The 25,692-nt window shown below is 42.6% G+C and overlaps 1 protein-coding gene across 1 annotated transcript in view; it reads right to left on the reverse strand.

Annotated features, from left to right (window-relative positions):
• The window catches only part of TANC2 (tetratricopeptide repeat, ankyrin repeat and coiled-coil containing 2), a 703,794-nt gene that overhangs the window by 166,831 nt on the left and 511,271 nt on the right, over positions 1–25,692 (reverse strand). The window contains exon 10 of the mRNA XM_074978796.1: positions 5,150–5,413. Within this exon, the coding sequence (XP_074834897.1) occupies positions 5,150–5,413 (264 nt within the window). The remainder of the gene's footprint in view (positions 1–5,149; positions 5,414–25,692) is intronic.

The following is a 25,692-nucleotide window of genomic DNA, read 5'->3' on the forward strand; positions in this document are numbered from 1 at the left end:
AGCTAATCTGATGGCAAATTTTGGATACTCTACCTTTTTTGAAAGCAAATGTTAATATAGTAATGTTTACATTTTGCATTCTTTCTTCAACCCACACAAACTATACTAAGGAAGGGAGGACAGTAGTACATACTAGTCACTAAAATGGTCCTAGGCATCACAGCTCAGAATCAATATCAAAATCAACCCATAGAACATTACAAGGTATCCCAATACTGGAAAAATCAAAAACAAACAAACAAACAAACAAAGACCCACAACAAGTCTTAGAGCCCAGAGCTACCTGGTGCTAAAAACACTGCTGGTATTCCACTCAGGCTAAAGCAAAGGCTCTGAGACATACCTCTCTGTCTCTAGACCGAGGCTCTGACATTATTGCCATGAATGTTCTTTTTCCAGTGTAGAAATGCCCCCAGATGTTCTCCAATGCATTCTAGTTTCAGTTATTACTTGTTTATCTTCCCTTATTTTTATTTGTTTATTATTTCCCTTCTAAAGTAAACATTAGTCTTTAATTATAAAGTGATTGCCGATTGGACTGGGGTTGTTAATTTTTTAAGCATTATTTTAACCAACAGCAAATGAAGTACCAATTTTTGTCCATAAATTGAATCAAGCCCCAATAGCTTTAGTCTGCTTTGCCCAATGAGATGACAAGCATTTCTTTCTTTCCTTTTGCTACTCAATCTCTCTTGTTCTGCCATTTAATTATTTCTTAATGATTGCTGCATAGCAAAGCAGCAGTGCCCTTCACAGCTGCTACTGCTTTACTTCCATAAAATTACTTATCAATTTTTAAACTCCATGCAGTGACTCATCAATAATTTGTCACCAAATGTTTTCCTAGTGAGCTCATGTGAAAGGACACTTTTAAGGACTGCCACAAATGTACCTTTGAAAAACTTTATATCACATGTACAGTAACCCATAATTTGAGTGATCTGCTAAAAGACTGAATGTACAGCTCCACTACATGTAACATCTTCTGCAGTAAATTATACACATGGCCCTTCAGTGGTCCAAGTGACTATTTTTTATTGATGATTCCCTTCAATATTTTTGAATAAGTAATATTTCTGACCAAATACATAGATGCAGCTCACAAAGTACCAAAAGACTAGGGCACGGGTCAACAACCCCTGACATGCGTGTGAGCCAATTTTCATTGACAAGTGAGGTGGGAGCTCAGCCCTGCTCACCTCCCCCAGGCAGCCAGGAGGCTTGCTCAAAGCCATGCCACCTGTGGGTTAACAAAAGACCAGCTAACGCTACCAACCACCACCTAAACAGCAAAGCTCTCCACCTTCCTTTATTTATTAATTAAGCTGTTGTAAGTAGAACTATTAGTGACTTTAAAAAGCATTACCAGCACATGAACTGTACATAGAGGTCAAAAGGTCAAATTTTGGCACTCTGCCTAGGAAAGGTTGCTGACCCCAGACCAAGGTGAATTACTTTGCATTACTGAGTTGTTCCTCTTCATTTTGTGCGTTTCTGTCAGCAAGATGGATTCATAAAATAATTTTCACTTGTCGCTTAGTGAAAGTAGAAAACACTTCCATGCACATTTTTGTGGACACACAAAGGGAACTTTTTGAAAAGATATGGTAACATGTCTTGGGACAAGCACTGCCATACATTAATCCCTGGAACTATAATGGTGTGCTTGCTTATAACATACATTCAAAGCTTGCTTAAAGAAGACAAATGATCAAACATTGGCTGCTTTAGTTATTTAGGATGACTAACACTGAAATACTTTATTAGACCAAGTCTGGCTAACCTCACATACCACCAAAATGCACTGATATAAGCATGTCAACCAATTTGGAAAAAAAAAATTGTTCACATATCTTGCCTGAAAATTCTACTGTAATTTTGCAGTAAATTGTTTATACTAATTATTCCAAGTAATTATTATATTCTAACTACTCCAAGTAATGCTGGATCATCAGCATTCTGCATAACTATTAGTGGTATTTTGGTACCAAGCCTGGATCAAGGCCCCATTGTGTCAGACACTGTATGTACAATGACAAAATAAAGGAGGAACTCAAGGAAGAAATGGAAGAACAAAGTGGTTTGTTTAACTGTGCTAGGTGATTCTCTCTTGGTATGATCCCTAACTGCAACTTGACCAACTTTGGCATGATCTGTAGCTGAAGTAAATCTTACAACAGAGATGTTTAGTTTGTATATTAACTCACCAATGTTTGTTTTCCTTTTCTTGAAGTGGGAAAGCTTCAGATACGAGAGATTAAACTTCTCCATACCAAACTGAGTTGTTAACCAGAGTCTCTAGTCATATTCTTGCCACCCTGATTCCCAACTTTTATTCCTAATTGGGTAGTGAGTTCTTTAGGCTGTAAGTAAATAGTTCATGCCTCCTTGTGTTAGTTGCTATACGTTCTTATCTGCACAGCTGGTTTTAGTCTTTAGCCTCCATTAAACTTCACTACAAAGGAGTGCTAGGCCACATATATTACTTAGTTGTACTGTACATGCTCTTCTGATGTACAGTATCTCAGATTCCTAGCACTGCACTAGTCTATCACTAACATTTGCAAGCTGCTTGAATAATCTCGCAGGGACCACAAGACAGACAAAATACATATGTTTGCCAGTTCAGCAGAAAACTGAACCTGTATTTATTGAATTGCAGATAGGCTTCCAACTCCAACATTATGGATGATGATGGATACTCACCCATCATCCCTACACCAGGATATGGCACAAAATTCAGAAGAAAAGGCAGAGGAGGCCAGCAAGTGAGGAGGAAAACTTACAAAAACCTTTTAATCTATCTCATACACAAGATCTTGAAGGAAATAAAGATGATTTTGGCCTCTCATTTTCAAATTAAGACTTAGACATGCTTCAGCAGCACCCATATGTTCCGGGAAACATTAATAGGCAAAATAAATATCTATGTGTTGTTTAATACTGTCTCATCAATTTAAGGTTCAGGGGACCACCATCTTCAACTAATGTGACCTCTCCTGTACAAAACAGTTCATAACATTTTACCTAGTGAAACATACTCAGGGAAAAAAGTCACCAGAAAAGCTACGATGACAAGTATATCTATTTGCAGATGGAGAGACTTATGAAAACTTGCTTGCTTACCAAAATAGGAATATAATTCACAGGATTATTAAATGCACAAAGTTATGAAAGTTTAAATTAGAAAAATAAAATGCAGCTTTTTGTTGTTTTTAATGAAGGTAATTAGGTACTAAGGTAGCTTGGTAAGTAACGTAAATTCACCATTATGTTGAGACTGTAAGGTGCAGACGTATGTTCTCTCAAAAGTTATATTCTGTACAGCCAGAAGTTATTAGGTGAAGAAATTCAATTATGTAATAGAGGAAAATCACTTGGCAAAATCCTATCAGATGAGATCGGGAGTGTTCAGGGTGGCATAGCACAGCAGGACAAGAACCAATTGACATTGAAATCAAGAGAAGAATGTGGAAATGGCTAGGCCACAATCTCAGAAAACCATTGTCTAGTATAGTCTGTCAAGCTCTCAAATGGAACCCGCAAGGAAAATGCAAAGCTGTGTCTACACGTGCATGCTACTTCGAAGTAGCGGCACTAACTTCGAAATAGCACCCGTCGCGGCTACACGCATCGGGCGCTATTTCGAAGTTAACTTCGACGTTAGGCGGCGAGACGTCGAAGTCGCTAACCTCATGAGGGGATCGGAATAGCGCCCTACTTCGACGTTCAACGTTCAACGTCGAAGTAGGGACCGTGTAGACGATCCGCGTCCCGCAACGTCGAAATTGTGGGGTCCTCCATGGCAGCCATCAGCTGGGGGGTTGAGAGACGCTGTCTCTCCAGCCCGTGCGGGGCTCTATGGTCACTGTGTGCAGCAGCCTTTAGCCCAGGGCTTCTGGCTGCTGCTGCTGCAGCGGGGGATTCATGCTGCATGCACAGGGTCTGCAACTCGTTGTCGGCTCTGTGGATCTTGTGCTGTTTAGTGCAAGTGTGTCTGGGAGGGGCCCTTTAAGGGAGCGGCTGGCTGTTGAGTCTGCCCTGTGACCCTGTCTGCAGCTGTGCCTGGCACCCTTATTTCGATGTGTGCTACTGTGGCGTGTAGACGTTCCCTTGCTGCGCCTATTTCGATGTGGTGCTGCGCAACGTCGATGTTCAACATCGACGTTGCCAGCCCTGGAGGACGTGTAGACGTTATTCATCGAAATAGCCTATTTCGATGTCGCCACATCGAAATAGGCTACTTTGATGTAGGCTTCACGTGTAGACGTAGCCCAAAAGAGGAAGACCTCAGACAATGTGGAGAAGGTCTACTGTGATTGAAAGACAACAATTGGGGTACTTCTAGAGCCAGCTAGAAGTTTTGTCCCAAGACAAAGTGAAGTGGAGACTTGTAGATGACCTATGCTCCACATGGAGTACCAGGGTTAAAAAGTAGTAAGTAGTAAAATTTCATGGATTGTGTTGCACAGGAGAAGTCAGACTAGATGACAATAGCTGGCTTTAAAATTTATGGAAAACTATTAATACCTGGCAAAGTTTATCAATTCTAATTTCTAATGAATATTAACATATCTTGTTTAACTGAAATCTGTGAAAGCATTTTATTGTATACTCCTTCCCATTGCAGCCAATATGGAGAAAAGACTAATATTTTCTAAACAATATTCTTATATTGTAATGCTTTACTTCTAAAGTGCCAGCATATATCTTGCCTTACCTTGTATGGTTTAATTATGAATTACAAGGAAGACTCTTACTTATTGCTGATTATTAATTTGGAGCTGAAAATTTTACACCTTGAAATTATGCATTATTTTAGCACTGCACTGAGGCTGGTGTTACTATTGGGATGGCATTTAATCAAAAATAATAACTAGCCTTTTTTCAAGATTTTATAAAAAATTCTCAAATGATCCGATAGCCATGAACTTTTAAAAAGCCCAGATTTTAGGATCCTAGAGATCTAACTGAGGTTTTTGATTTATAAATGATATTTCAAACAGAAATGGAATGTTGTCACACCTAATGGCAGTGGAGGAGATCAGATGTCTCTTTGCATGAAAGTACTGCATGAAAACAGTAAATGAGAAGACTGTTGTGATGGCTTCTTTTGATCTGATCTAATAGTAAATTAATTATTTCTTACCTGCTACTGAATTTGGCCGTGGCATAAGGTAAAGTGGAATAGACTGCACAGATTGGGATAAAACAGTTTCTAGGTTCCTTTCTGGGATCTTGTTTAAACTGTAGGTTGAGGCTGTCATATTTTCATCGACACGATATAAACAGGAGTCCATGCTGGATTTCTGAGACTGCCAAGGTTTCAGGTTTCCTCCAGAGCCTAATTCTTTGCTGCTTTCACCTCCATATTTAGTGCGCTCCACGTTTTCAGAATAGCTTGTCAAAGTAGCTTGAAGGAATGAATAAAAAAGATATGAGTAACAATGAAAGAAGCAGCTGCACATAACATAAGATAACGTTCACAATGAAAATAACCAAAATAAAGCTATCATGTTTGCCAACATTCTCACATACATCAAAGATTAGGGAACCTAGAGAAGCTATCCTACTTACTGTTTTGAAAAGTTTTGCTATTAAGTTTTGATTCACATTACTAAAAGATATTGCGGTTACCAAGAGTATTAAAAGGCCACATAGGACTGGGTTTGTTTAAACACAGTCTCACAGACCTATGATAAAGGCAAGTAAGAAAAAAGAACAAAAGTCAGTTTTGCTCTTTTTCTCCATTTTCTCCTAATATGCAGTAAGACAAAAAGGCTATGCCTACACTGGAAGCATCTGTCTACAGAAGTTACTGTTGGAAGAGATGTTCCGACAAAACTTCTGTCAACAGATTGCATCTACACATAAAAGCAGATTAATCTTCTGACCTGCTCTGTCAACAAAAGGGCCCCCAGAGCATCTACTTGGCTTTTCTGTCCACAGTTGCTGTCAACAAAATGGACTTTGTGTGTAGATGTTTCACGAGTTTTGTTGACAAAACCCCAGTTTTGTCTTCAAAACTCTCTTGTGTAGACGTAGGCAAAGTGTAAAAACATGCTTCAGAAAAGCAACTACAGAGTATAATAAAGGACAGTACAGCACTCTGTGACCAATGAGAGCCGCAATTACCCCTCACCTGTGGGGCCACAGGTAAATATAGCTGTGGTGGCCTGGCAGGGAGATAGCCTGGAGGGCTGCTGCTTTTTTATTGCCCACTCCTGTGCTATATTGTTGGGGTTTATTTCATGGTGTCTGCTTTTTCTTCTTTTGGACTACAACTTTAAGTATTACTTCCACTATATTATGACCAAAGCAAGAGCCTTCAAACCCTTTTTTGTACACTTTTCTCAATATCTTTCAAGTGAATGGAACAAATTTGGACCTGACAAAAGTGCATGCTACTCCACGTACATCAATGGAGAGGGAGGCATCTGCTTACACCAGGTCTAAACTGGGCCCAGGTATCCACACCATTACCCCTTTAATTGATAGGCAGAGAATTCTTAGGCAAACCTCATCACACTTTTCAACTCATCCTCCACTGACAGGAAACTGGATGTCCAACTTGATCCTGCAATTTCCGGTGCCTCAAATGTATCCTAAGTCTATAAACATAACTAGCATAACTTTCTACACCATTACTCCATTGAAACTCTAATGCTTTAATTTCTATCTTACCAGCGTAATTACCTCTCTCAACTACATTCTATGTTAATGTGTCTAAAATTCAACAAGCTATTGCCACACCTCTGAAGAACATAACATGAATTAATCACTCCCTGTTTACAGTGCAAAATCTGTACTTCTGTTTTCAAAAACATTCTTATATAATGCTGTGTTTTCTGAAAGAGGCTTTTCTCCTTGCATTCACACAAAAGACCATTTCTGAAGCAAAAGATATGTAAAGCCATAATGGCGTGTATTTGTGTGGTCTCATTAACAATCACTAGTGTGGATTAATTTCTTTTATATTGGTAAAAACAAACACAAAATCACTCCAAACAAGCATATGCTTTCAGGCAAAAGCTCTATGCCCAGTTTCAGCGTAAAGCAAAATTTATAAAGCGAACAGTTCTGTCTCACAAAATAGGATTTTAATGGATTTTCTCACACAATTTGAAACGGCATCCCAAATAACAACATTTTGAGCATCCATTAGCTGCAGTGGAAGTACCCGGGGATTAATCTGGCCCATTAACGTTCTGATAACATTTAATATATTTGTAGTTAGATAACATGAAAACCAGGGCTAAATATTCTTATATAAAGTCACAAGGATTGTAACAAGGGAAAAAAGACAACCGAAGGAATTAATACGGCTGCCACTGTACTCCGAAGAAGACAAAAAAGATGCCATCCTAGCAGTTACTGTGCCTGTTAGCGTCGCCATCACTGACTTTAGGTATTTTGCTAACTTTTGAGAATTTTAGGTATTTTAAAACCAACTTCTATACCTTAGTGTTTCCCTCCGGAAAATGGGGTCAATGGTTCCTTATCTCAGAGGCGCTACAAGGATTAATGTTTGTAAAGCATTTTGAAGATCAAAACCACTAGAGGAGTGATAAGTATTTTATATTTTCTTATTAGCATTTAAATATACATTTTCTATTAAATATTATGTAAAATGGGAAAATGAGATAAAAAAACAGATGTTTTTAACACTCCCATTCCCAAGCAGTTTATTTGCAAATAAGTTTTCACGTGTCTTTTCTTGATTCTCTATTTCATAGTCTTAATTTGTGTTGCTGAGACAAACAGTACTATATATTTATGTAAAAATTAATTTGTGCCAAAGATGTATCTCAATATATTTCCAATCAGTTTTTGCAGAAACATATAATCAACTCAAGGAAATATCTTTACAGAGAGGAACTCTGGCAATAATCTTGCTTTCAATGATCCAGCAACAGAAAATGAAAAATAAACCCTGAAAGTCCCTTTCCTAACTGCTAATTTATGTTTACTTGAAATATAGTTTTTACAGGTTTAAAATTAAGCTGTTGTAATGCACAAATTCTTCACTGACTCAGGTATTTGGGATTGTTCCCTGTCAGTTAATTTACCTTCTGAATGGCCCTGGATGATCTAAGTATTACTATGCAGGCTATAATCAATTGCTGCATGGCTTTAATCTGTTCTGTGAGATGTTTTAAGTCAAAATTGTTTTAATTTTATTTAAAAGGACAAAAAAAGAAAGACTGCTAAAACAGCATCCCGAATTAGCATGCAGCGCATGTCCCTGAGGAGAACTAAAACGTAAGTAATGGTGCAACGAATGGGCTGTGCTTGCTGCAGGCAATCAGAGCTAGGAAATTACCACTTCTCAATCACCATTTTATAGAACATGGTTCTATTTCAGACAAGGCACACTGTGTATGTTAAATGAATCTGTCTCAGTGTAATACTACATGGAGAAAAGTTATTAAGACTTGATATACAGGAAGTACTATGACTTCTTTGCTGTTTTGGCACTAGCTGGATATCTACATCCAAAACAAGAAGAACATGAGGCAATTCTTCCCCCCAAAGCTGTTGAAATCACAGTCTAAACTCTGTGGATGGGGCTGAGGCAAGAGCATTCCAGGGTAGGTTCTGGATTCAGACAGTGTGCATGTGTTTAAGCACGTATCCCCATGATCTCCTACAGTTGTGCCTGGTGCAGAATAAGTACGTGCCTCCATATGCAGTTGTGTGAGAGTTGTGTATGCACACAGTTGGTATAGATCTAATGCTGGTCTGCAACAGCACTGGTTTTGCATCATTAAAGTGCAAATATGTCCATGCTAAAAGCACTGAGCCTAAACTTGGCCCAAGAGATTTATTTTCCTATTTTCAGGAGAAGATAGCTGAAGCAGTTTGAAGAACTGTACTACAGCAAACACAGAATGACATACTGACATCAATAAAGATTATTACCTTTTCTGCAGACATTTTATACATAATTATACACATTCAGACATATAAATCCTGTAACGAAAGCATCAGATTATAGTTAAAATGACCTTCCAAATTATGCAAACCATTTTCCCTGAAAACATTACTTTGGGTTAGATTAAAGAAGTCATAAACAAAGTATTTAGTGTAAATATCTAGAGGTTTAGTTGCTCTGTACTCTGAACTGTGATTCTCTAACTTCTATAGCTGCTACAGCCAGAGAATAGGAAATCCTGGTAATGTTTATGTGATGGCTGCTGGAACATCCCTGTGTTCTAGGGCCATTTGCGCTACACTGCATTAGTTTAAACAAACTGTGCCGTGGCACAACTGAGGAGCAGTGCATTTCCCATATATAATCAGATTATTCACATTGTAAATTCTTTTGGACAGGAACACAGTAACTGCTGCTCTAGTCACTAAGGTTATGTCTATGCTAGGCAAAGTAAGTCAAATGCAGATACAAAATTACAGCTATGGCAATTGCTTAGTTAAAATTGACATATCTGCGCTCGGCTAACTTGACTGTCGATCTGGGGAAGGTCAATGTGAGAGTTTTGCTAGTTGACCTACCTTACTCTTTGCATCTTGTGAGGAGTACAGGGTTTGACTGCAACCCCTAAGAGGTTAATTTTGCACCTCCGTATTAGATGCACGAAATTGAACCCTGGAAGATCGACCCTGATCAGGTTAATCTTCCGGGGTTGTGTAGATGTAGCCTAAGTAACGCTTTCCTTCAACAGCCAGGATTAGAACTCAGGAATCCTGAGTTATAGCATTATATTGCTGTCTAGCATAGATTTATATGAACCATTTCAAAATGTGTATCAGTTTGATTCTAGTGGCTGCTCTACACAGCAGACAACAGATATGCCTGGACATCTATGGATAAAGGTCTCAGCTTTATATGATGGTCCAGGATACAAATTCTGCTGGTGATCCATGTCAGGAAACCTTAGGTTTGCATATGATATTATTTCTATTTTTTTCAGGTTCTCTTTTTCTAAAAAAACCCAAAACACCACTAACTTATTGAATTCATACTCTAAATTAAAAACACTAAAAACAGTCACTTATGCCCTAACATACAACAAAACATTCACTAGTTTGGTCACTCATAGAACACTTTGATTGTATATAATCCACTGACAAGTCTCAATGTTGAGAAATTGAATGGCTTTAGGAAACAGCCTGTGGTTTCAGTCTTATGGGAAACAATGGAGAATTAGACAGGCTTTTTGGGTTTTTTTCCTGGCTGAGATCATATCTAGAAGATTTCAGCCCCAATGTGGTTTAAAAACTTCTGAGCATATGGAAATACAGGCTTAAAATGGAAAGTGGGTTTCTAATATTATGGTGAGCATTACCAGCACCAGCTGTACTAGTCAAACATATAGGCTGTGTCTACACGGGCAGCTTCTGTTGACAGAACTCAACGAGTGTCTACATGGCTAAAGGGCTCTGTCAAGAGTTTGTTGACAAAACTCAGCTGTTCAGTTGGCAGCATTATCCCTGTGTGATGGCGTGTACCAACCCGACACTGAGCAAGGGGGTGGGGGCCAAGCCTATTGCGTGGTAAAGGCCCTACCCTCAAGGCCCTGCTGGACATGGTCTGGCTGCAGCCCAGGTATTAAGGCTGAGGAAGCCTGGCAGTTGTGGGGGTGGGAGGAGCTCCCACTGGAGTCTGGGAGCAACAACCACTCGAGGAGCAGCCACAGCAAATGCACGATCAGCAGCAACAGTTGCTTGAGGAGCAGCAGCAGCAGTAGTGGCAGCCATCACCACAGTAGCAGTCCACAGCAAAAGCAGCTGGAGGAAGCGCAGCCAGAACTGGGACAGCAGACTGCATCAGGAACAGTGTATAAAGTAACCCAGGGTGGGGAACTGGAGGTTTCCAGAGAGCTCAGTGTGTTGCAGTGAGGATCCCCACTGAGCTGGTGGCTGGGGTCACACCCCTACCACCAAAAGGGCCCTGTGAGGAGCTTGGTGGAGCAAGAGGGCCCAAGCTCCCCTATCCCCATCTCCCTGTGAGCCTAATGCAGGGAGGACCTGGGCCACTGAGTCCTGTAAACTGCAAACTGGGACTAAGCCACTGAAGCCTGATTAGACTGCAAGGCCTATGAACTTTGACTAGGCTGTCAAGGCCGGACTGTGGCTATTAGGCCACACTACCCCACTGCAGGGGCAACACATACAGACTTTTGCCGTTAGGCTGTGCTGCCATGATGTCAGGGCAATTCCCATTGGCTGCGGCCATTAGACCTCACTACCCAATTGTAGGGGCGATGGGTATTGCCTTTACCTGTCAGGCCGTATTACCCCAGCAGGAGAAGCGAGTCGCATTCATTAGACTGCTGGGCCTGTGAACCCTGACTAAGCCCTCTGAGGCTTGACGAGGGTGTGGAGCCTGGGAGGACAACGCAAGATCCCTTGGGAATGACACAGGGGCAGGAGACCCCACCACACCCTGTTCCTGATCAGGAACGGCACCTTTGTCAACAGAGTGCCCATACAGACAGTCCTGTTGACATTCTGGTTCCCTCGGCAGCCCTGTTTGTAGAGCTTCCGGTCAACCGTTCTGTCGACAAAGGGTAGGGCAGTGTGGCTGCTCTCTGCCAACAGGACGCATTGCTCTTTCAATCTGCTTTTATGTATAGATCCAATCTGTGGACAGAGGTCCTGACGAGGCTTCTCAGTTGACAGTGACCTCTGATGACAGAGGCTGCCCATGTACACATAACCATACAGACTTAGGATATGTACAGACAATGAAAAACTGTGTTGTTTTTTTTTTAAAGAGTGATCTATCTCAAGCTATGTAACCCCATAAGCCTCCTTGAAATTAGATGTTAAAAGCTATAAATCCTATGAGACCAACCCTATTTTAACATGTCAGCTAATATATATGATAAAATGTAACTTCCTGTGTGGCATGCTACAGTGAACCAGCTACAAAAGAATCCATCTAAGGATATCAGTGTCACCCATACTGTTCTTGTGAGCAGGGCTTCCACATACCAAAATTGGGTAGGCAGAGTCAATGACTTTACTCATGGAACAGTGGCAGAGTTGGGTTGCAGCATGATGCAGTCAGAGAACATGCCCCTCAGAACAGTAATGGCCTCCACAGCAGTGCACCAAAGATTGTTGTGAAGCTCGCACAGGACAGTACACCCAAAGGCTTCTTTCTGCTGTATAGAGTCTTTAAACCAACACTAATAAAGGGCGGGAGTTAAAAGTTCACATAATTCTCTATATGCTTAATCTTCCCTAAAACAAGTGAAATAATGGTCATGTTGTTAAAATGAAGTCAAATGTTTGTGGCCTAATAAGAAATCGTGTAATGTGAGAGGTCTGTGCATGACAGACATATACCAAACAAGTAAACCAATTTTAGTTTCAAGTCTCAAGGCAATACAGGTTGAATCACTCTTGTCTGGGACACTCTGGTCCAGCAAAATCCATGGTCCAGATGGAAGAGAGAGCTCTGTTGGCTGGGAGCTGGGCCAGCAACTGAGGGGCTGGGAGTACAGCTGGGCCAGCAGTTGGTGGCCAGGAGAGGAGCCTGGCTGGGAAGCTGGAAATGACCTCTCCTGGTCCAGAAAATGTGGGGGTGTCATATCCCAAGGATGCTGGACCAGGGAGATCCAACCTTTATTATAAAAGGCAGGAAGTATGCGAAGGATTTTGAAATGTTTGATAGAGGCAGCATCTTTTATGCTGTCTGCTCTAAATTTTAAATTTTCTAATGAATCAGATGATGATCAGAATGAAGTTAACACATTACAGACAGCAACTTGATATTGAGGTAAATGCTAGTGTAAGGTCTGAGTAAAATAGCACTGCTGCATTGAAAGACACAGCCGTGATTGTATCATAGATTACTTGCTGCAAATGCCAGGGTAATAAGATAAAACAGATAACTGGTTCTTACTTTCCACTTGAATTTAGCACATGCAGAAACAAATATATAGGTAAGGCATATTTTGTTAGGTCTATAATTATTAATTTTGAACAAATTTAGTACAAAGATCCCAAACCTCAAGCAGGAGTCAATGATACTAATAGAAATTAAAGGGGATCTGTGAGAGAGTGCGGTGAGTGAACAGGGGAGTCTGCACTTTGACACCAATTAGCTCCCCATACAAAGATGTCTGAGGTAAACAAATATTCAGGCAGGTGGGCTGGCTGGGATCCAGACCCAATTGGCCCCTCAGCCCAAATCTGACAAAGAGGAAGAAAGTGCCAAGGGGAGTGTCCAGTTACATAAAGGCTTCAGAGAAGAGAGAACCCTGTTCTCCTCAGGCTCTAATGGCAGGGCCAAAATCTCAGAAGAGACAGTAAACAGATTGTTGCAAGGATTTTTGAGGGTATTAGTGGAAGGAACTCAAAATAAAAGCCACTGTGAAAACACAACCAATGGAGCGCACGCAATTTCTGCAGTTCAAGATGATAGCAGTAAAGATGTGACAGGTTAGAGAACCAATCGAGAAAAAATATCCTATACAATATGATCAGAAGGGTAGCCGTTTGTTAGTCTTTAAGGCTAGTGCTAAACTCACCCCTAGTACTGGCACCCTGATGCAAATGAGCAGTCTTGAAAATGCAAAATGGCTGCTCATTTGAATATTTGAGTGGCTTGTTTGCATATTCACAGCAGAAAACAAGCCATGAAGATGTGGTTCTGATGGCAAAAAAACCCTCTGTCACCAGCCCCTTATCCCTGATTTTTTCCAGGCATAAGGGACAGGTGACAGAGGGAGTTTTGCCAGCAGAACAATGAGACTGGTCATTTGCATCAAGCTGCCAGCACAAGAGGTGAGTGTAACACTAGCCTAACGTGCTACAGGACTGCTTGCTTTCCATAAAATATGATTTAAACACATCCTTAATAAAAAAAATGAAGTCTAAATCAAGGGCTGTATCAGAGTTAAATCTTCAGTACAGTTATTCACCATCAAATTATCCAAGACACAGACTTTGTTGCATTAGTAAAGGTAAGTATGAGTCATGTGCTACTCTTTCATTTTTTGCCCGACTCTATATCCTGTATTTATTATGGGTGGGTGAGGGTTTTGGATTCTAACAAAGGGGCAGACACCATTTTAGAAAGATGACCTAGCTACTGGGGTCATTTACACAAATATCACTCTCTCTGGCTATGTCTACACTAGCAGTCCTCTTTCGAAAGAGGCATGCAAATTAAGGAAATCAAAAACACAACTTAGGCACATATTTATACACCTGGAACCTCATTTGCATATTATTCTTTCAAAAGAAGCAAAGCAGTGTAGACAGGGCTCTTTCAAAAGTAATTCCCATCTTCAAGAGAACCCTTCTTCCTATTTTTCTTTTTTTTTAGGAAGAAGGGTTCTTTCAAAGATGGGGATTACTTTCGAAAAAGCCACATCTACACTGCTTTTCTTCTTTCAAAAGAAGAATATGCAAATGAGGTGCCAGATAGGTAAATATGGGCCTCATTTGCATTTCTGATTTCCCTTATTTGCATGCTTCTTTTGAAACAGGAATGCTAGTGTAGACACAGCCTCCATGATTTAATCACATCACTCTCCTGATTTAATCTCTGCCTCAGAGACATTACTTATCCTTGAATCATCAATAATTCTGCTAATTTCTTTCTCCTTCAGAAATGTCAACCCCAAAATGTTCAACAATCATGAGTCACAACCATTAAAATAATGAGTCTGTCTAAAATATCACAAAATTTTAAATAAATGTGACTGATTTATATTTGTCCACTGGGTTTGGGGTCTTTGGGGTACAACTTGTGTCACCCTATCAAGTGTTTCTCTGCAACCAGGAAAGCTAGAAATTGACCTTTTAAAAATTAAAGCTGTGATATTCAAAATGAAAAAAATATCAAGAGCTGGGATCACTCTTTCTCCCTCTTGCAATTTTCTGCCCATCATGCAATTTATTGCTTAATTCGTATTCTTGCCCCACTCATCTTTGTTCATTCTATCATTCCGTATGCACAGAATAATCTCCCCATGCTCATATGGCACATGCCCTATCCCTCTTCCTTCAGCTAGTCTCTTCATGTATTCCTTCCTAGTAAAATAATCTCTTCAATTTCTCTATTCTGATCTGTCCAAGTATTTGTTTTATTAATGACCAGATTCTATCATCCTTCCCCACATTGAGTAATACCTCTCTCTATAAGCAGTCCCACTGATTTCAATAGGACTATATATGGACTACTAAATGTTAAGAAGAAGCAGAAACTGTCTTTCAGTCTACAAGGTCTTTGCAGGAGGAACTGTATCTTAAACTATGTTTGGAAAGCATTTTGTAACTGTGCAGTACTATACACTTATTTTATTAAATATAATTTTTGTTTTATAATCAGTTGTTTAAACTTTTCACCGCTGACAGTTCCCTCAAATGATGCCATACATCCAGACAAATTAAACACAGTTTTCTTTCCACTCCATTGTGCTTTTTAATTTAACATCAAAAGAATGAGTTGGTAACCTCAAGTGACATATGTTGTATTTAACTTGACAGCAAATCCGTGACCCCACTGATTTTCCACCCCACATCTGATTAGATACCAGATAGATATTCTCCTTTTTTATCTAACAACTGTCACTGCCATCGCTTTCAGCATTCACATACAGTAATGTACAAAGGCCCAGCATTCTTCTAAATTAGACCATTTACATATACCTGTTTCCTTTACTGAGGTGCTCAAATGAATGGTATATTTGATTAAACGGATCTAATCTGCACAATTCTAGAAAATGTATTTAGCATTAGGAAACACTGACCACAAAGCCTGAATTAAAGTTTTTTTCTTTTAAGCTCTGGGACCATAAAATAACTGATCTGGTTGATAATGAAATGTCTTCTGAGTGACTCTTTAGTACTTAAGGTATTTAGTTAGCCCCAGACAAATTCAGCTTGTTATACTGTCAGCATCACATATCCTGATGCATGCCCTCCAAAAGAATTCATTATCAAACTCTTTTATTTGCATCAACATGCAACATAAAGGAATCAGAGGACAAAATGAAGACAAGCAAGCATGAAAGCTGCTACAACATAGTAACTATTCGAATGAGGGCCCTTCACTCTGATTACATGTACACTAGAGAGTTTTGTAGACAAAACTGGGATTTTGTTGACCAAACTCATGGAGCATCTACACACAAAATGTGTTTTGTCGACAGAAACTGTTGACAAAAAAGCCCTGTAGAAGCTCTGAGGGGGCCTTTTATCCACAGAATGGATCCAAAGATCGATCCACCTTTATGTGTAGATGCGACCTATTGACAGAAGTTTTGTCAGAACACCTCTTCCGACAGTAACTTCTGTCAACAGATGCTTCCAATGTAAATCTCGCCTTAGTGTTCAAGCTTTTCATTTAAAATCTTGCAAAATTTAAGAGGAGAGAACTGCGTATGTGACATTAGATCCATCCTATTGCTGCAGCACTGGCACAGGATGTGCACAGTTTATGGGCTTTTGTTCAAACTAGTTCAGTGTCATAGTGTTACCTGATTTACCAAAATTTCACTCAAGAAACCCAAATAACTAAGCAGAGAATAAACTGTAGATCACCACAGAGTCTTACCTAAAGGAAGACACACATAAGCTATGTCTACACTAGCCCTAGAACTTCAAAAGGGACATGATAATGAACCTAATCGAAAGGACCCTGCACTAACCCTGCACACCTTTTCAAAAGGACCCTGCACACTTCGAAATCCCCTTATTCCTATTTGATCATGGTAGCGCCTCATTAGCATCTTTCGATTAGGTTCGTTATCATGCCCCTCTCGAAGTTCTGGGGATAGTGCAGACATAGCCATACATGCACATACATGCGTGCGCACGTGTTGGGAAATTTTTCTGTGTTTTATTGTAATTAAGGTGTTCGTAGCCGAGCCTTAAAAGTCTCTTTCTTGTTGGAATGTGATGTACAAGGTTTCAAAGCACATGATTTTGTTACCAGATTTTCTTCAGTAGCGGTCTTTGTACATTAACTGCTGACTGCTTTTATATTGTGAGAGATGGAAAAACCTGGAAACTAGTCAAAGGTTAAAATCAGGTCAATATTTTCACCAGCTACTCTGTCAATTATGAAAAGGGTTTAGTGGCTCACTGGAAAAAAAATCAGCTGTTCCTCTCGCTGGCTGTTTCTGCACATGCCACTTGTTCTGAAAGTGGCATGCTAGCGAATGGCCCAGAAAACGTTAATAAGGCGTGAATGTAAATTTCCGGTGCCTCACTTAGCATACGGTCACATGATTGGAGTCCGGAAGAGGCTCTTCAAAACAGCGTATAGAAGCGTGGCCCCTGGGGGAATCTCCTGGAAGTAAATCCTTCTGCAAAATCTGAAAATTTCCAGGGAGAAGGGGCTTCCAGGAGGAGGATTTCCTTCCGGGAGATCCCCCGGGGGCTGCACTTCTACTTGCTGTTTTGGAGTCCAGAAGATCGCATGCTAATGAGGCACTGGAAATATACATCTATGTCTTACTAGTATTTTCCAGGCCTTTCATTAGCACGATGCTTTTGGAACAAGTGGCATGTGTAGAAAGGGCCTCTCAGTTCTGTACACGCTCCCTCACTCCTGCCCCCAAAACTCTCTCTGCTACACCTTCCATTTTGTTAATTGGGGTTGGGGTGATACTATAAGAAATGCAATTACATAAAATTAGGCATCCTACAGTAACAGAAAAAAATAATTCTTTCTCTGGTATTTTCCTATAACTGCAAGATACAGTACTGTCAACTACGTCTGTACTTAACATCCTCAGAATCATAGGGCTGGAAGGGACCTCAGGAGTTCATCTAGTCCAGCCCCCTGCTTCAAGCAGGATCAACCCCAATAAGTCATCACAGCCAGGACCGTGTCCAGCCAGGACTTAAAAACCTCAAGGGAAGGAGAATCCACCACCTCTCTAGGCAATGCATTGCAGTGATTCACCACCCTCCTGGTGAAGTAGTTTTTCCTAATATCCAACCTGCTCCTCTCCTCTGTAACTTGAGACCATTGCTCCTTGTTCTGCCATCTGTCACCACTGAGAACAATTTCTCTCCAGCCCTGTTAGAGCTCCCCTTCAGGAAGTTGAAGGCTGCTATTAAATCATCCCCTAAGTCTTCTCTTCTGTAAACTAAACAAGTCCAAATCCCTCAGCCTGTCCTCACAGGTATTGTGCTCCAGACCCTTAATCATTTTTGTTGCCCTCTGCTGAACCTGCTCCAGCAAATCCACATCATTTTTATACTGGGGGGGCCCAAAACTAAATATTCAAGATGTGGCCTCACCAGTGCCGAATAGAGGGGAATAACTACTTCTCTAGATCTGCTTGAAATGCTCCTCCTAATGCACCCTAGTATGCCGTTAGCCTTCTTGGCTACAAGGGCACACTGTTTACTCATATCCAGCCTTTCATCCACCATAACCCCAAGGCGCCTTTCCATCATACTGCTGCTGAGCCAGTCGGTCCCTAGCCTGTAACAATGCTTGGGATTCTTCTGCCCCAGGTGCAGGATTCTACACTTCTCCTTGTTGAATCACATCAGATGTCTTTTGGCCCAGTCCTCCAATTTACCCACGTCACTCTGGATTCTCTCTCTACCCTCCAACGTATCTATCTCTCCCCCTAGTTTTGTGTCATCTGCAAACTTTGCTGAGGATAAAATTTTTTCTTCCTGTATGGGGTAGTATAAATGCCCAAGGTTCTAAGTGTAGCTCTTGAGTCCTTACTGGAGTGAGGGACCGAGTTGGTTGAGTCTGCAAACAGCTTTTGTGTATCAAAGGAAAGGTCCACGACCTTTGCCTGTAGACCCCTAGGGATACCAGACGTCTGGAGCCAGGATTCTCCACGCATGACCACTGCTATAGCTGTTGAACGTGCCGCCGTGTCCGCCACGTCCAGGTCAATCTGGACTCCCGTCCGCGATGCTGCGTAGCCCTCTTGAAGCCTTTAACACCGGCTTCTTGTCTTCCGGAAGTGAATCCATGAGGGGAATAAGTCTGGAGTAATTACCAAAATTATGTTTAGCTAGGTGTGCCGCATAATTTGCCATTCTCAATAGCAGGGTTGGAGAGGAATATACCTTCCTGCCAAACAGCTCTAGCTTCTTAGCATCTTTGTCCGATCTCCCCGATTTGTACTGAGAAGCCTTCGACCTCTGCTGGGACGATTCGACCACCAAGGAATTTGGTTGTGGGTGACTAAAGAGGAACTCCATGCTCTTTGCCAGGACGAAGTACTTCTTATCCGCTCTCTTGTTTGTAGGCGGGATAGAGGCCGGAGTCTGCCATATGGTCGTGGCTGACTCCGTAATGGCTTTGTCCAGCAGAATAGCAGTTTTGGATGAAGCCGGGGGTCTCAAATTTTTCAGGAGTTTGTGATGTTTCTCCTGCACCTCTGCCATTTGAATGTCTTGCGTGAAAGCTACCCTTTTAAATAGCTCCTGAAATTGTTTAAGGTCATCTGGGGGGAAGACATCCCCGGGGGCCATGGCCTCATCTGGAAAGGATGAGGAGGAACCACTGGGGTAAACCTCCCTTGAGCCCTCAGGCTCCTGCGGTCGATGATACACTTGCTCGCTGGAGGATTGTGAAGGAAAGTCTCGGGGTTCTAAAACTAACTTCCCTTGACACAACTGTGTTTCCGTCCCCGATCGAGAGTGTCCATGGGGGTATTAAGCGGCTGGGGAGAGGGGGGAACCTGCCCCTGGATGTAGGCCTGCGGTGTCTGCATCCAGCATGATGAGGACGACCATAGCAGCATGGGCAAGGGTCCGGGGATGTAGACCTGGACCACCCATGGAGTGTGTACCCCCGATGTCTGGGAGAGCGAGACCTCCGCGACGACACAGATAGAGGTGAAACTGGCTTGTGAGAGTACTCCAGGGGATCCACTCCCAGAAATGGTGAAGGTGGCCCAAGCCATGGTGACACTGGTTGGAGGAATGGAGAAGGAGGTTCTGGATAAGCCGGTGGAGACACAGGCCTTCGGTGCGGCGTGTATATCACAGGGGGAGGGCTTGGTGCTAACAGCGGTGCAGCCCTGTCCGGAGATGGGCTGCGGTGCCGGGTTTTTGATTTCGCCTTGCCCTTCCCTGCAGGGCTGGCACCACCCCCTCCCGTGCCGGGGATCTCAGCTGCGCTCGGCACAATCAGCTGCGGTGCTGCGCGGGTAGCTTCCTCCGGCGCCTGCAGGCTCCGCGCCTGGTGCCCCTGCACCGTTGGTGCTGCGGGGGCTGGTGCCGCCTGCGGCGGTGCCGCCGGGTCCAGCGCTTGCCTCGCTGATGCTCTGGGCGCTGTGTGTGCCGGCTATTGTGTAACTGGAGGCTCAGCCTCTGCCACGTGCGCTGCCGCGCTGCCGCTTGCCTGAGTATGCGGCTGGGGGCTGTATGTGCCGCTCGTCCTGCTCGCTGAAAACGCCAGCAAGGATCGAGCCAGGGAGAGCTTCCTCCGTTTCTGCACCGAGGGGGTCAGAGAAGCTGCCCTCCTCTTATGCAACCCAGAGGGCCCTTCTGGGTGAGGCTTCTCCAGCAAGTCCGGCTGGAGAGCCTTATCAACAAGAGCATTTTAAGCCTCATCTCTCTGTCCTTCCTGGCCCTGGCTGTGAGCTTAGCACAGTGAGTGATTCCCCCAGGCAGTGGATGCATTCGCTATGCCCAACGGAGGCTGGCATAGCTTCGCGGCATGACTCACACTTTTAAAACCTGAAGAGGCCATTGCAGTGAGTCCTTTACTGTTAATAGGGTACTTAGCACTTAATCCGTGCCTTTCCACCCCAAATAGCGATCACCAGCCTGCGGGGCAGTGGGTGGCCTAAATGGCCTTCACATCCGCTCTTCTTTTCTCCGCTCCTCTCTTCTTTTCTTTCTTCTTTTTTTTTTTTTTTGGCTGATATTCTCTTTATCTTTGCTTTCTCTCTTTTTTTTTTTAGTAACCAAAACAACAAATTACACGTAGAAAACCACTATTTAATCTGACTCTGGCCTTAGCCTGAGCGGATTCCGTCTGCAGCCGATGGCGGTTGAGAAGGAACTGGCGGGGACCGGATCACACACGTGGCCGGGGGCGCGCAGGGGAGTGGCGCGCGCCGGCGCATGCGCGATCCAGGAGAAACTGCTGGAAGATTTCCGATCTGCGGCGCCGGGCGAGCCCAACACCTATTGTGGAGCACCCACGGGGACCACTCAAAGAAGAAAATATTTTATGTGCACCACGATATGTGCAGATGCAGACCATCAGTAGAAACACATACTGCAGGCTGTGAACAGTTGTGGGCACTGTGCTAATCATCTGGGTGGCATTCAACTCACTCAGCTTACAGGGAACACTGCCTGCTTCCTAAGGGAGAGGATGCTCTCTGGCACCAAGACACATCATTTTCACCTTCTTCACATTCTTACTGAGCCAGCAAGCCTGCTGTGCCTCCATATTAGCACAATAATTCACATACAGTCTGTGCCCCAGAGATGGGAAAAATCTCACTAGCAGTGTTTGCTTATCTATGCCTGATCACTGGATCTTCTGTTCAATACTGAGGATATGAAGGCTGGTCTTCCAGTTCCTTCTCTACAGTGAATCCAGTTAGGATATGAAGCTGAGGGGAAGGATAGCATGTAGTGGAATAAATTTAGCAACTATGCATCTCAAAAAACGTCCAGTTACATGTAAGCAACCTCCATTTCTTCTTCAAGTGAATATCTCTGTGGCTGTGTCTACACGTGCACGCTACTTCGAAGTAGCGGCACTAACTTCGAAATAGCACCTGTCGCGGCTACACGCGTCGGGCGCTATTTCGAAGTTAACTTCGACGTTAGGCGGCGAGACGTCGAAGTCGCTAACCTCATGAGGGGATCGGAATAGCGCCCTACTTCGACGTTCAACGTTCAACGTCGAAGTAGGGACCGTGTAGACGATCCGCGTCCCGCAACGTCGAAATTGTGGGGTCCTCCATGGCAGCCATCAGCTGGGGGGTTGAGAGACGCTGTCTCTCCAGCCCGTGCGGGGCTCTATGGTCACTGTGTGCAGCAGCCTTTAGCCCAGGGCTTCTGGCTGCTGCTGCTGCAGCAGGGGATTCATGCTGCATGCACAGGGTCTGCAACTCGTTGTCGGCTCTGTGGATCTTGTGCTGTTTAGTGCAAGTGTGTCTGGGAGGGGCCCTTTAAGGGAGCGGCTGGCTGTTGAGTCTGCCCTGTGACCTTGTCTGCAGCTGTGCCTGGCACCCTTATTTCGATGTGTGCTACTGTGGCGTGTAGACGTTCCCTCGCTGCGCCTATTTCGATGTGGTGCTGCGCAACGTCGATGTTCAACATCGACGTTGCCAGCCCTGGAGGACATGTAGACGTTATTCATCGAAATAGCCTATTTCGATGTCGCCACATCGAAATAGGCTACTTCGATGTAGGCTTCACGTGTAGACTTAGCCTGTGTTTATTAGACGTGGTCAACAGGCAAGCAGTACTGAAAAAGGAAGAAAGTATGAGGATACAGATGTCTGTAATACTACAATTTATGGAAGTGTTGATGAGATTCTATGTTGCTGCCTTACAGATGTCCAGCATCGGCACACCTCACAGAGATGCTTCTGAGCTCACTTGTGCTCTAGTGGAATAGGGTCCTCAACCCATCTGGGGGAGAGAAATGCCCCAAATGATTGGAATGGAGGTTACAGGTTGAAATCCACTTACAGAGTCTTTGAGAAGATATCACTCTGCTATAGAAATAATCTATGTTGCAGAAAAGCAGTACTCTCTCTTTGGCTGAAGGTTCTTTCGAAAAAAAAGAAATGGCCTTTTCCGCAAGAACCTGCAAAGCAACTACATATAAAATGCGCTCTTTTGATCTGAAATTGAAAGAATGCAGCACTGTTTCTGGCTGCCCTTTTATTCTCGCAGATGAGGAAGAGCACCTGTTTTTGAAAGAGTCCCTAGGGCACTGGATTTTTTGATCCCCGGCCTGTTCTTTTAAAAGAGCAGGGGTTGTGTGGATGCTCTCTATCAAAAGAGTGGACTGATTTTTTTATCCACTTTTTTGTGTGTGCATGCGCTCTTTTCAAAGAAGTTTTTTTTTAGACAAGATCTTCCAGAAGGACTTTGTTTGAATGATTGCTGTAGTGTGAATGTAGCCTTTATGAAATGCAGTGCCTGGTGGGACATCCACAAAGATCTCAACATCAGCCACACTCCTGGCTGACATAACGGGAACCACAACGACCAACTTCATAGATGGATGGAAAATTGAGGTATTGGCCAATGGTTCAAAAGATGGCTTAGAAAATGTGGAAAATATGAGACTGAGGTCCCATTCTGGCCTTGACTTCACTACCAGTGAGAAAGTCCTAGGTAAAACTTTTAGGAATCTGGTTGTTATCAGGGAATAAAAAATAGAACAGCCATCTATCATATATGTTATTTTTTTTTGTGTCTGTCCATCTTTCTGTCCAGGCAAGTTTCTATCCTGTTCCAACCCAATCCCTGCATTGTGTTGGCCCCAGCCCCTCCTCTGGCCACTCTGCTGGCCCCAGCCCCTCCAATGGACCATGCCTCTTACCATGCCAGCCCCAGCCAATCTCTTGGCCAGCATGGGGCCTGGCCTCACACACAATGGAGCTCCTCCCCCACCAGCATGGGGCCCATACAACAAGCTTCTCTCTACAACTTTCTTCCAGTCCAGCTTCGGCTTGCAAGTGGAGCTGCAACAAGGCTTCTAGTTGAGAAATGAATGTGCTAACTGCTGCTATGTGGGCCTGTCACAAGCTCAGAGAAAGACCCAGTATCTCGAGAATGAGAATTTGGTTTGCAGTAGCAGGAATGCCTGCTGGCCCTGGTTCCTACATTCATAGATTCTAAGGCCAGAATGGACCACTGTGATCATAACACAGTCCATATAAATTCTTCAAAATAATTGCAAGGGCAGATATTTTAGAAAACTTTTGATCTGGATTTAAAAATCATCAGAGACAAAAAAAAAATCACAAGACTTGGTAAAGTGTTCCAATGGTTAATTACTCTGTGTACATTTCCAATCTCAATTTGTTTAGCTTCAGCTTCCAAACACTGGATTGTGTTACATCTTTTCTGATACAGTGGAGAACCCATTATTAAATAAAAATAATAATGAAGTCACACCTTATCCTTCCCTTTGTTCATGATTCTTCTTGATGACAACTGGTTCTGTTGTGCCCAGGTAGAGAACTGCCTCCATTTGGATTGAAAGTAGTCCAGTAATATCTTCCTTACTGTAATCATGAATAGTTTGAACGGTGTCTGCAATGAACACTATAGGTCTGTTGCCCATCCAAATATCCAACCATGAGATGAATAGAATAAAGGTTGTGATTTCTGATTCTGTGGTTCTCCTGAGCTAGCAGGTCTATGAAAGACTGGGTGCAGATGGATTGACATTTCATAAACTGTAAGCATAACAGTTTCATAGCTGGTCTAGAAACCAGAACACTCTGGGTTAACTCAGTGCGATGAGAAAAACTCCTGCATTGTTGTAATGAACGTTCAGTTAGAAACTGTGATAGGAATGAGATGGTAGGGAATGCATACTGTAAGTGGCCTAAGACACTAGCTTCATTGTCCCTGAAATACAAATCTTGAACTGTTTTTGACCAATATACCTTGAACTTAATGTTCATCTGAGAGGTGTGCTGGTCCCAAGACAGCCTTCCTTGCTGCATGAAGATGTTCAGCATTGAATTGTGTTAACTCCCTTTTGTGATCAATGGCAAAATGCCTGTTGAGTGTGTCTGGCCATGAGTTCAAAGAACCTGGGAGATGCATCACAGAAACTGTGATGTAGTTCTTCACAACAGTTCTGTAAGTCAAATGCCTCGATGCATAGTATAAACAATTTTGCCCCTTATTTGTTTATGCAGAAGATAGATATCATGTTATCTGTTGTCATCTGTACATGTCAGACAAGTATGAGTGGAAGGAATGCATCTTTAACTCCAGGAGACTGATATGCATCCAGGCCTCCCTTTGTGTCCATGTACCTTGCACCATGTGGTTACCCTTATGGGTTCCTTAGTCTATGAGGAAAGTAACTGTAATTATTGTCATGTTGGGGTTAGAACTTAGCAAAGAGACTCCAAAGCACCTGCTGGTCTAGCTGGTGAGTGACAACCTGGAATTAACAGGGACTGTCACTATGTTGTCTGTGTTGTGATTGACTAGTGCATATACTGACTGGAACAAGTGAAGCTCACAGACAAGAGATATGCAATCTGGTGAAAGGCATTACATTACTACAGGAGGAGAAGCAATCTAGGGCCATTTGTCTTCCATTGTCATTTTTTCCTGTAATTTATCAGTGTTTATTACCACCACAAAAAAGCAGGTGAAAATCAGTGCAAAAAACATTAGTAATTTGTCTGGGCAAATACTGGGGCTCATTTTGGCTGATGAAAACAGGTGCAGAAAGTATTCAGTAAAACAGTACCCTGAATTCCATTCAATGATGTGATTTGCTGTAAAACTTAGGCAGATCTCAAAACACAGGGCCACCTCTGAGTTTTAGAAAACAACGGCTGTGTCTAAATTAGAAAAATTATGTTGAAGTACAACTTTGAAGTAAGCAACTTCGAAGTTGAGCATCTACACACACCCTACTTCTAATTTAAACTTCAAAGTAAGGCACTACTCCATTCCGGGGAATTGAGTAAAGACTTTGAAGTTTGACTCGTTACTCCAAAGTTAACTTTAAAGTAAGGGAAAATGTGTGTAGACTCTCTGCTGGCTACT

The sequence above is a fragment of the Carettochelys insculpta genome, chromosome 28, assembly GCF_033958435.1.
Source record: "Carettochelys insculpta isolate YL-2023 chromosome 28, ASM3395843v1, whole genome shotgun sequence".
NCBI lineage: Eukaryota > Metazoa > Chordata > Testudines > Carettochelyidae > Carettochelys > Carettochelys insculpta.